This window comes from Glycine max, chromosome 4, assembly GCF_000004515.6.
Source record: "Glycine max cultivar Williams 82 chromosome 4, Glycine_max_v4.0, whole genome shotgun sequence".
Lineage (NCBI taxonomy): Eukaryota > Viridiplantae > Streptophyta > Magnoliopsida > Fabales > Fabaceae > Glycine > Glycine max.
The window spans coordinates 47,637,820-47,649,635 of record NC_016091.4 but is presented as its reverse complement, the minus strand read 5'-3'; the positions used below and the strand labels follow the sequence as shown (position 1 = coordinate 47,649,635).

General features: G+C 34.1%; 2 protein-coding genes across 3 annotated transcripts; one reads left to right on the top strand and one right to left on the bottom strand.

Annotated features, from left to right (window-relative positions):
- Nucleotides 1-509: 509 nt before the first annotated feature.
- On the bottom strand, nucleotides 510-5,932 carry LOC100791639 (ribonucleoside-diphosphate reductase large subunit). 2 transcript variants are annotated; one of them, XM_014774888.3, is made up of 18 exons: nucleotides 5,572-5,932; nucleotides 5,421-5,482; nucleotides 5,239-5,326; nucleotides 4,456-4,719; nucleotides 4,082-4,322; nucleotides 3,917-3,993; nucleotides 3,640-3,810; nucleotides 3,442-3,534; nucleotides 3,196-3,345; nucleotides 3,010-3,096; nucleotides 2,720-2,884; nucleotides 2,521-2,640; nucleotides 2,131-2,333; nucleotides 1,898-2,047; nucleotides 1,673-1,820; nucleotides 1,392-1,475; nucleotides 1,199-1,306; nucleotides 510-692 (listed from the first exon to the last, which is right to left on the bottom strand). In XM_014774888.3, the coding sequence occupies exons 1-17, from the start codon at nucleotides 5,797-5,799 to the stop codon at nucleotides 1,211-1,213; spliced, it is 2,427 nt and encodes an 808-aa protein (XP_014630374.1). In that variant the 5' UTR covers nucleotides 5,800-5,932; the 3' UTR covers nucleotides 510-692; nucleotides 1,199-1,210. The 2 variants fall into 2 exon arrangements, with proteins under 2 accessions (XP_014630374.1, XP_003523246.1); XM_003523198.5 differs by lacking the exon at nucleotides 510-692 and having other exon boundaries at nucleotides 1,073-1,306; nucleotides 5,572-5,931.
- A 1,013-nt stretch (nucleotides 5,933-6,945) lies between these two features.
- Nucleotides 6,946-11,353, top strand: LOC100792693 (uncharacterized). The gene is made up of 7 exons (NM_001253339.2): nucleotides 6,946-7,103; nucleotides 8,113-8,165; nucleotides 8,249-8,358; nucleotides 8,814-8,981; nucleotides 9,745-9,842; nucleotides 10,680-10,806; nucleotides 11,034-11,353. The coding sequence occupies exons 1-7, from the start codon at nucleotides 6,984-6,986 to the stop codon at nucleotides 11,132-11,134; spliced, it is 777 nt and encodes a 258-aa protein (NP_001240268.1). The 5' UTR covers nucleotides 6,946-6,983; the 3' UTR covers nucleotides 11,135-11,353.
- The last annotated feature ends 463 nt before the right edge of the window (nucleotides 11,354-11,816 follow it).

Below are 11,816 nucleotides of genomic sequence, written 5' to 3'. Positions count from 1 at the left end.
AATGATATTGAATTCAATTAAAAAAAATTCTTTTAAGTAATGTTTTAATTTTGAATTTGGTAGATAGATAAATATGAAGATTTCTCTTTTTAATTAACCAATAAATTTTCTTGGACGCTCACATCATTCTATGATTTTGCGTCCCAAATCAATTTGACTTAAGATTCGAATAAAACAATTTTGAGTTTTGATATAAAAAGTCAAAAGATTGAAAGGAGCAAGTGGTGGTCTGGTGTGGCTACAAGTGAAGAGTTTGTCGATTGCAGCTATTTGGTTGGTATGTAGGACGACTTTTGCCTTCTATGGCAATTTGGACATTTGTAGAATATTATAGTATTTGTTTTCATATTCATATTTTGCTTTTTTTTTTTAAAGAATTCTATTCATATTTTATCAACTTACATGAAGATAAAAATTTTAATGAGTTTTTTGAATGATTTTTTAAATACAATTAATATAAATGCAAATTATTGAATTTTTTAAAACATTATTTTCATATTCTCAAAATATTAACAAATTTGACATTTTTTTTCTCCATATTTGTTGGGGTTACACATTACTCGGCTACGGGTTACAAACCCTTCCATTAAGCCAAACCAACGGTGCTGTTATCTTTGACCATCTTTGACCGTCCGCCTCTTCAATTACAGGTCAGTTCAAATAAATCTGCACAGCCCTACACAACCCAATACCTGTATTTTGTATACACTTTAAATATGAATACATGTTTGGATTAAAGTTAATTTAATCATCAAATGAGAGGAATCTAAAAAATATATAAATATAAAACTATAAAATTTAAAATGATTTTAAAAAATTAATTGATATTATTTATCCCAAGATTGATTATGGAACGAATAACTTTTTCAGAAAGTTCTCAAAAAACATGAGTAAAAATAGTTAAAAAAATATTGTGTTAATTTGTAAAAACAATCAATAATTTTGAAGGCAATTTTGACAAATAAAAATATTTAACAAAATATCACCATGTAAAATATGGTAATGTAAAAAACACTAAAAAAAAATCGACAATAAAAAACATATTAGTGAGTAAATAAAACTGATACAAGGATAAGCAAAGATACAAATGATATTAATGACAAATATGTACAAAGCTTTGAAATCGTTCAGAAAGTTATAGATTAACACGTGATTTATCTTGAAACATTTATCTTTGCCATCTCTAAAGAAGCATTACTTTTGAAACATTTCAACTCCCACAAGCTAAGCACTCTTCACGGTTTGTTAAAGAGCACACCATCTGTGCCATTTTTGTATTATCATCATACTCTACATTGGATTTTTCCTGCATCCACAGCAAAAAAATATTTCACATAAAAAATGTGCAAATCACATGAAAGCAAAATCTCGTAATAATGAATTCTTATTACTTTGAGAGCAGAGGTGTCAACGGTGAACTTAATAGCATCGGCTGCAGCTCGCGATCGAAGATAATACATTCCAGTCTTTAGACCCTTTCATGACCAAACAAAAAGCATAAAATTGATCAGCAAACATTTGGCCTAAAATTCCCCAACTGTGTAAAGAATAATGTAAATCACCAAGGAAACAAAATAGACAACATATAACATTTAAACCCAACTATATATTTGTACATCCTACATAAATTTATCTTGCTTCACACACACAAGCAAAAGCACTGTGTTGCTACCTTGGACCATGCATAGAAATGCAAGGAAGTCAGCTTTCCAAAGTTGGGTTGATCCATGTGAATATTTAAACTTTGGCTCTGATCTATGTAGCATCCTCGATCAGCAGCCATATCTACCAATGTCCTTTGTTTAATCTCCCAAACAGTTCTGTTCAAACAAAATTTAGTTAGAGTGAATACATTGAAGAAAAATTCGGGTTAATTAAGAAATCATAAATCTCATACTTGTATATACTCTTCAGTACAGCAGGCATTTCTGGAATTTTCTGAACAGAGCCATCTTCATAGATAATCTTATTCTTTAATGTAGGAGACCACAGTCCCATTTCAGTCAAGTCATGAAGAAGATGCTTGTTCACAACAACAAATTCACCACTAGAAACAAACAGTTGCCCAATAAGATAGGATCATGGGAAAATAATACACCAAGACAGAATAACACGGGCGAAAAAGCAAACCTTAAAACTCTACGACTGTAGATATTTGAAGTATATGGTTCAAAACACTCATTATTTCCAAGAATCTGGCTAGTGGATGCAGTTGGCATAGGGGCCACGAGAAGTGAATTTCTTGCACCATTACTTGATATCATCTCCCGAAGTGCATCCCAATCCCAACGATTAGAGGGAGTCACACCCCACATGTCTGGCTGAAGAATTCCCTGAGAAATACAAAAAACACCTAAGCAAGTAGAAATTATCTTCATGTATACTAACTATAGACCTTGAAATTTAAGTTGCATGTGCATACGAGTTCCACACTACATTAGATAAAATATATGCTGTATAATTATACTTGTGCTCAGGAATTCAATCCGAGGGCAGTGAAAGACACTTAAGTTTATATACCTTGCTTAAAGGACTACCACTATATGTCTCATAGGGACCTTCTTTTGCAGCCAAATCACATGAAGTTTTTAGAGCATGATAGTATATAGTCTCAAATATCTCCTGGTTTAACTGCTGAGCCTGCATTAATATCCAAGTGAACTATTAGACTGAAGCACAAATACAACGAATATAACAGCAGCCTCAGAAGTAGATTTACCTCTGGTGAATCAAATGCCATGCCAAGTAGTATGAAAGTATCAGCAAGACCCTGTACTCCTATACCAATTGGTCTGTGCCGTAAGTTTGACCGTTTTGCATTTTCAACTGGGTAGTAATTAACATCAATTACTTTGTTCAGGTTTGTTGTGACCAGTGCAGTAATCTGTCATTAATAATAAAGAAAAACAAGCATAAAACCATCACAAGTCTGGCTATATACAATAATGTCAATTAGATAAAGGACATACGTTTAAACACAGAATATCTGCTTGTTAACTAGAACCATACCTCTGCTAGTTTATCAAAGTCAAAATACCGATTTCCAGAGCCTGTGCTTCCAACAAGCTTGGATGGATGAGACTCCATCGGGACACCCTGCAGTAAGGAGAAAAATATTTAGATCAGGAAAAAAAAAATTGGTCCAAAACCAAATAATGTGAGCCCAATACATGGAGCATCTAAGAGATTTCATACCTTTTCTCTTACATATCGTGGTAGTGCAATTGATGCCAGATTGCACACAGCAGTTTCAGTTGGACTTGAATACTCAATTATCTCAGTACACAAGTTTGATGATTTAATTGTACCCAAATTCTGTTGGTTGCTTTTCCTATTGCAAGTATCCTAGTAGTGTAAATAAAAATGTTGGATTTATTCAACAGGTGAAAACAATAAATACAAAATCTCATGGGGAAAGTAAAAGACATCTAAGTGTTCCACCTTAAAAAGCATGTAAGGGGTTCCAGTTTCTATCTGTGACTTCAGAATTTCAAACCAGAGGTTCTGTGCCTGGACAACCTTCTTTGCTTTTCCCTACATGTTATAAGACATATTTTGTAAAAACAAAGCACTAATAATTAGCAAGTAAAAGCACTTCAAGAAAGACCAACAATATTTGCATGTGAAGATCAAACTTACTTCTCTTTCATATCGATGATAAAGCTCCTCAAATTTCTCACCCCAACAATCAGCCAAACCTGGTGCTTCACTGGGACAAAACAAAGACCATTGGCCATTGCTCTGAACTCTTTCCATAAAGAGATCAGGCACCCAAAGAGCATAAAACAGATCTCGAGCACGATGCTCTTCCTACATAACACCAATACACGGTAATAAGAACAAATAATGCTAAAACAACTCACTGATGACAGTCAAAGTACATTGTTACCACACCATTAAGCCCAGCCAATCATACCTTCCCATGATTTTTCCTTAAATCCAAGAATTCAAACATATCAGCATGCCATGGCTCCAAGTACACAGCAAATGCACCTAAAAGAAGAGCATAATCATACATACAGGTAAGAAAAGAAACTTACAAGGAGCCATGAAACATTTGAATTGCTTATAAATAATCTACCTTTCCTCTTGCCTCCCCCCTGATCAACATAGCGGGCAGTATCATTGAACACACGCAACATTGGAACAATGCCATTGGACGTCCCATTTGTCCCACGAATATAACTGCCTGTAGCACGAATGTCATGAATGGAGACACCAATTCCTCCAGCTGATTTGCTGATGATAGCACACTCCTTCAAAGTTTCGTATATCCCCTCTATACTATCATCTTTCATACACACAAGGAAGCAACTACTCAGCTGCAAATTCACATGAACACTCGCTTAAATAAGACCCCAGATCATCAATGATCAATTCGCTAATGCATTATTACAAAAATAAAACACAGAAAACATAATAATTTCAAAAGGGTATGGTAAAATGTAATCATACTTGAGGCCTAGGTGTTCCAGCATTGAAAAGTGTCGGAGATGCATGAGTAAACCATCGTTGAGACATCATGTGGTATGTTTTGATGGCAGAATCTATGTCATCCTTGTGAATCCCAACAGCAACCCTCATCAACATGTGTTGAGGCCTTTCCACAACCTTCCCTTGAACCTTCAAGAGGTAAGACCTCTCAAGGGTTTTGAATCCAAAATAATCATAGTCAAAGTCTCTGTCATAGATTATCTCACTGTCTAGACGAGCAGCATTCTACAACCAAACAAAAAATAATAATAATAAAAGATTATTTCATCACATACGAAAAAACAACAGCCAAACAAAAACTTCAAGCATTTGAAAGCATAAATAAATCACAAAAATTAAGATTTAACTACTTGTTTGTCCCTATAGCTGCAAAAACTCTCTTCTAGTCCCTATAATAGAAACTGAAATGAAATATTTTTAAGTATAGAGACTAAAAGGGAAATATTTTGTAACTATGGGGACAAAATAAGTAATTAAACCAAAAATAAAAAACGACCATCTAATAGACTGATCTACACTCAATGCCCACACTTTCTTTATAATTACGAATCCTGTTGAACATCCTAACGAATACCTACAATGCGAGAAATTATTTCAAGGTTTCAAACTACCGTGATCTCAAACAATATAAACATCACATAATCAAATTTTATTAACTATTTCTCGTAAAAATTAATTGGAACCGTGGACACATAGTAGTAGAGGAACATATAACAACTTATCCCTAAAATGCACAAGAGGTACCTTCATAATTATTTCATAAACATCATCGGCGATCAGAGGAGCCTTCAGCCCAGATCTCTCACTAAAATGATAGTACATGATCTTGATCCTGAATCCACCACAATTTCAAGTTTAAGCCTCACAAAACAACGCTAACAAAAACAAATTAAGAAAACGCAATTATCATTTCCATTCACACTCACGTCTCGGAGAAGGATTTCTTGGTGTTCTTGTGCAGATTCGAAACGGCAATCCTAGCAGCCAACTGCAACAACAAACAAAATCACTTACAATAATCCATCCATCCAAGACACACAATTTCATCAAATGGAATAGAAATTTGAGGGAACTAACGCAAGCGTAGTCGGGATGGTTGGTGGTCATGGCGGCGGCGGTTTCGGCGGCCAACTCGTCGAGTTGGCTGGTGGTGACGCCTTTGTAGACGCCGGCGCAGACTTTCTGGGAGACCAAAACGGCGTCGCAGTGATCTGCGCTGAGGCCATAACTAAGCTTCTTGAGGCGCGCGGTTATTTTGTCGAAGTGAACCGCCTCTTGCCGCCCGTCCCTCTTTACCACGTACATTTTTTTTTTTTTTGTGTGTTATCTGGTGATGGATTGGTGGGTTTTGAAATGGGAAGTGAAACAGACAGGTTTGGCGCGTGTAAGATAAGGGACAATGGCGTCAATATATAGCGGATGGAAAGGGGGTTTCAAATTAGGGTTTGATTTTGAATATTTCCCTCTATTTATTTCAAACAGGTTGCGACTTGTGAACTGGGTGGCGGGTAATTGAGAGAGGAGCTGGCTGTGGGACCCACTGCTATATATTATGGTTCGTAATTTTTTTTTAACAAGAGATATTTAGATTTTTTTTATGTGACACTCAATTAATATTTTTTATTCAATCAATTTATTTTAGAGTAAAATAATATTTTTAAGTTGCAAATGTTTAAGACGAGAATTAAATCCTAAATCTTAATTAAAAAATTGAAGTATCAAACCTGTCGTGACAATAACAATTAACTCTTGGTGTTTAAACTTTAAATTAACGATCCAAATGCTAATACGTGCGAAACTAGGCGCCATCTCTGTCTTGGCGCGGCTTGGGTTCGCTACGATCGTTGGATGGATGGACTTTAATATTTGGACGGCTGTTAGATAAGCCTTCTTAGGCACTTTTCTTTTCTGGTGTTAACTTCTTCGGTACTCTTTGCATTTTGTGGGGTTTTTTTAGTTCAAATTAAATTTAAATCTCATGTGGCAGGCACTAGGTGAGACTTTACTTACGATTGAATCATTAACTCAGTTTTATCTTTCCTATTGTTGGTTTTCCTTTCTTTCTTCAAATTATCTTCTAAGCTTGGGAATAGAATCATTAGTTCCAAAGGATTGTTTTGTGAGGGTGTGAGGAAGGGAAAAGAAAGGTTGCAGTAGTGGTGGTGCAGGGGTTATGGTCGGTGTTTGTGTCCACTAGGGTCTTTAAGGGGGTACAGGAAGTAAAAGCCTACATGTAGACTAGAAAATTAAAAAAAAAAATATTAAGGAAAATAATAATAAACCGTAGAGAAAAGGGACACGTCCTCGAAAACCACGTCACCTGGTAGGTAATGAGATTTATCAATTTATTATGACTTATCCAGTGCAAGTGAGTGTTGCTTAGTATCCAAGACAATACAGTCTCATTCTATTCTATTTTATCTGCCAAGTTTTTGATACTATTTTTTTTTTATCGTTATCGTTAGAATCTGAAAGTGTGAAGAGTGAAGATGGCCGAAGAAAAAGAATCAACGTCAATTCCTCTTAGTCAAGGGGAAAATGCATCTCGCGACGATCCCGAAGACCCAGCCAAGTCTCCACCAAGCTCGCCCAACTCCTCCACTCGCAAGGTCCAATTCATTTTCTTTTTCACTTAATTTCTATCTTTTTTTTATTTTCAAAACTCCTACATTGTTTTCCCCCCTTTAAATTAGGGCTAGGTTGTTGGATCTTGCTTCTTGGTATCGTTTTATTTTTTCTTTATATATTTATTCGGTTTTCGGTGGACATCGATAGACGACTAGTCAACCAAGAGCCTCGTCAATTGAACTCCGAAAGAAACATATTTTTATGGGCTGAGAAATTGTTGTTTTTTACGGCTATGATGGGTTGAGACCATTTTGCTCGTAATCTTAATGAAAGTAGAAAAACCGTTTGAACCACGAATCTTATGTTTTGTAATTAATCATGTTGACTACGCGAGGGATCTGCATTTGCAGCTCTTGACGAGCAATGGATTTTGTTTAAATTTTAGCTTTGAGAAATTTCCAGCAATATTAAGCAGGAGAGTTTGGTCCAATTTTTATTTTGTTTTGCATTACCTCTCGTGAAGTTGATTTCTTTTTTTATTTTACAAAATTGAATGAGACCAATACAGTAACAATAGTCTCTGTAAAGTTCTAACTGATAAGGGTCTTGAAGTTGATTTTCTAATTTATTTGGTAAGGTGTTGCGGGTTTTGCTTGCTATTTGCCCTGAGGGGCAAGATTTGCTCCTTGCTTTGTTGTCCTAAAATGTCCTTACCTATAATATGAAGTAAAAAAAAAAAAAAAAATTTGAAACGTGATCATAACACTTCCCTGCGTTATAGATGCCTCCTGAAAAGGAGTAAAGAACACATGACTGCTGGATGTTGGAATTCTAGTCCGATTTAGTGTGAGCCTTTTTGCAAACAAAAATGATAACCTTCCTTTTTATGATAAGGAGTTCTAAATGATGAAGTCAAAGTTTACAATAATTCAATGATTTCCTAATGTGCTTCTGTTTGGTGTGATATATATAGATTACAAAGTTTCATATTTTTTCAAGAGAAAATCTATTTTTGTCTTGCTATTAACTCATTCTGTGCACTTGTTTCAGGCTTGCTGCTTTGTTCTCCAGAGTTGGGTCTCTAAGAAATTTATGACTGGATGGTAATGAACAAAACTACTTATTGAGATGATTAAATTTTATCATCATTGTTGGTGTGCTTATTCATTTAGTTTTGAATCTGCAGCGTAGTTCTTTTTCCAGTTGCTGTTACCTTCTTCATTACATGGTGGTTTATTCAGTTTGTTGATGGTTTCTTTAGTCCAATATACTCCAGGCTCGGGATAGATGTATTTGGTGAGTAATTTAATTTGCCTTTAATTAACACAGCTTTGATAATTATATTTTCCCTCCTCAAAAGTTACAAATAGGGATTTTTTTTTTGTTCTACTGTATAGTGCATAAACTTGAGAGTTCAAAGCTTATAGACTACTCTATGGTTTTACCAATTAAGCAGGAAGGCATTATTGTTATCAGAATTTAGTGGCTAATCTGGAAGGACTCATTTCAATTATGCTCTAAATGGTTTAGAAGATATCTTATTGCCCTCATTCTTGTACTTCTCTGCTTTCTTTATTTTTTTTCCCTATCAACACACACAAATAGTATTGGTGGTGCTAAACCTCTTCTATATTCCTTCCTTCTTTTATATTTTAATCTCTCCAATGGATGATCTGGATCTTGGTACTTGACCTTACTCTTTCTTTTGAATGTGATGTATAAAATGAGAAGGCTCTTCGTTTTTGGTGCAGGACTTGGTTTTATTACATCATTAGCTTTTGTATTTCTTATTGGTGTTTTTGTTTCGTCGTGGATGGGAGCCACTGTTTTCTGGATTGGAGAATGGTTCATAAAGCGAATGCCCCTTGTTAGGCATATATACTCTGCATCCAAGCAGATCAGTGCTGCAATATCTCCAGGTATGCTCTACATAACTGCATAGTCCAATTAGAATTTAGCCATAAAAGAGTTTGATGGTGGGTTCTGAATTCATATGGATGAGCAGTAAGCCACATGTAGGTTGGGTAGATAGTGATGTAACAATAGGAAAAATAACTTCTTTTCAAGTAGCTTTTATGGCAAAGTGGTCCCTTCAGGGGCATCCAATGAAATTATGGCAAAGTGCGGAATGTCCTCTGTTTATTGTTCAGTTTAAGCAATATATGATTATGATGATGGAAAATAGCATGTACTATAAGAATTAACAAACCCAGGTCAGTTATGGCATTCTCCAGTTTTATAGCCAATGAGGTTAAAAGGATGATAGTTGTGGCAATGATGGCATCATGAGTGTGTTGTACTGGATGGGAATTTGTAATAGTTATGTGATAATGTTAAGGTGAATTGGTGATGGTGATTGTAGAAAAATTGGTAGTATTGATAATATGTTGATGCAAATTCACTAAACTGAATTGGGTACATAAATTGAATTTAGTTATTACTCATTAGCTTTGTCATGTTACTCATTTGGTCTGAATAAGGTTGATTAGGCTATTCATATATAGATTGAAGGCATGCTTCAAATTGTTTTTCCTCATAATTTTACCTGTCAGTCTTGTTTTTAAGCCAAAGTGTCTTGCCAATCAGTGAGTTATTGTTGATACTTGATAGATTGACGATTTTCAAATATTGGTACCAAGGATGTAACCATTTGTCATGATTTTTTTACAATCTCCTTTTCAGATCAAAATACCACTGCCTTTAAAGAGGTAGCAATTATCCGTCACCCGCGTGTTGGTGAATATGCATTTGGCTTTATTACATCAACTGTTATTCTACAGGTACTGTGTAGTGTCACTATAAATTTGTTTACCAACCTCTTATTTATATTGATTAAATATGTGTGATGAGCAACCACATAAGAGAACTTGACATCACACTTTATTCTAAAACCTTAAGGTTCAGGTTTATGGGTCTTATCTTCACATATATGATGCTCAACCTTTCTATTCCTATTCAACATGAGACTTCACCTCACACTTATATTCCAACAGTTCTCTTTATTTTGATAAGACAAAGTTCATCAGATTCTATTTCTATTATTTATAACACATTAACTGCCATGAAATGTAATATATCTATGGAGTTGGAAATTGGAATGCACGCATATATCAATATCACATACATTATGATGTCTGCCATTTTGACATTAATTCGCCTTCATTAGATCACTGTTAAGTAATCATAAAAGTAACATTTGAAGAGAGGGGAATATAGTTCTGTAAAATATGGTTCTAATATTTGATATCCATACTTCCTACCCAAACACACAAGTATCTACTCTATGCCCCATGCTTTTATTTATGTCTCTGAGATTTGAAGCAGCGTATAAGTCTAACAAGTTTTGCATTGAGTTCATATAGTACATCCCTTGTTAATGATGGTTTTACTGAAGTGTTTTTTTATAGTTAATTTATTGTAAAACATTAGGGGACTTTTATTTGTCATTTTGTCTCATGTTCATCTCAATGCAACTTAGTGTATAATCTCGCAATATATTGTGTATCCTCCATTGAATTTTGTTGTTGTTTTTTTCCCCTCCTTCTGAGTAACTACTAATTTCTCTTCTTTGTTTGATATATTTAACCATTGATTATATCTTTTTTCCTCCATTTCAGAAAGATAATGAAGATGAAGAGCTTTGTAGTGTTTTTGTCCCTACGAATCATCTATATATTGGTGATATATTTTTGGTTAATTCCAAAGATATTATAAGACCAAATCTTTCCATTCGAGAAGGCATTGGTAGGTTCTCTTTCGGTTGATTCATTGCCAAGTACCTTGTTTATGTATCTCCTATTATGCTCGTTAACAATGTATATGGAGAGATATTGTATCTATATGATATTCGTTTATCCTCAATGAATGCAAATTAGAACTTTGTCGTTTGGCTTCTGCATGTTGAAATTCTTAAAATATTATTTTCATTTCTTCTAATTTTATGGTGTACATGTCTTTTGATGCTGATGCAGAAATCATTGTTTCCGGAGGAATGACTATGCCACAGTTGATATCTCCAGTGGAAAGGGACACTCGACCGAATGAAAGAGTCTCTTTGAACAGAATTGGATAAGGGATTATTCCTGCGGATCATGCGGGTGTTGGAAAATATTACAGTCTAAACCTCCTTGTAATGGAATATGTATTTTTATACAGAAATTTGTTGTTCAATATTAAGTTCTTTACAGTGTTCGATGTTCAAATGAGAGAGTAATATACCTTGTAACGCTGTAGTTGTAAACTTGTAACCCAGTATACCCTTGGTTTTGTTCTACATGTCCTTTCCACTCAAGTCCCAACCTCTGGCTGACAGAAGAAATATCAAGTACCAATATAATGCATATATGTTCAAATTGGCTGGGATGTTATTATTAACATGAAATAGTAAAAAATCCTAATATGTAAAGAAAATTTATGTTTGTATTTTATTTTTCATACAAACTTTTATTATGGTACATATATTTTTGAATTTTGATAATAAATTAACATAATATTTTTATATTAAATAAGTTATCTAATTGATTGTTTAATATTTTAAATCAATACTTGAATTTCTTCAATTAACATTACTTATAAACTATAGTCAAACTAATATTTTCTAATTTACAAGTAAATATTTTAAATGGTTAAATTATATATATATATATATATATATATATATATATATATATATATATATATATTACTTGGGTTTATAAATATGTACGCTACGCAAAATATTTTAAATCACAGACAGCGTGTGTTCACTTGATTAA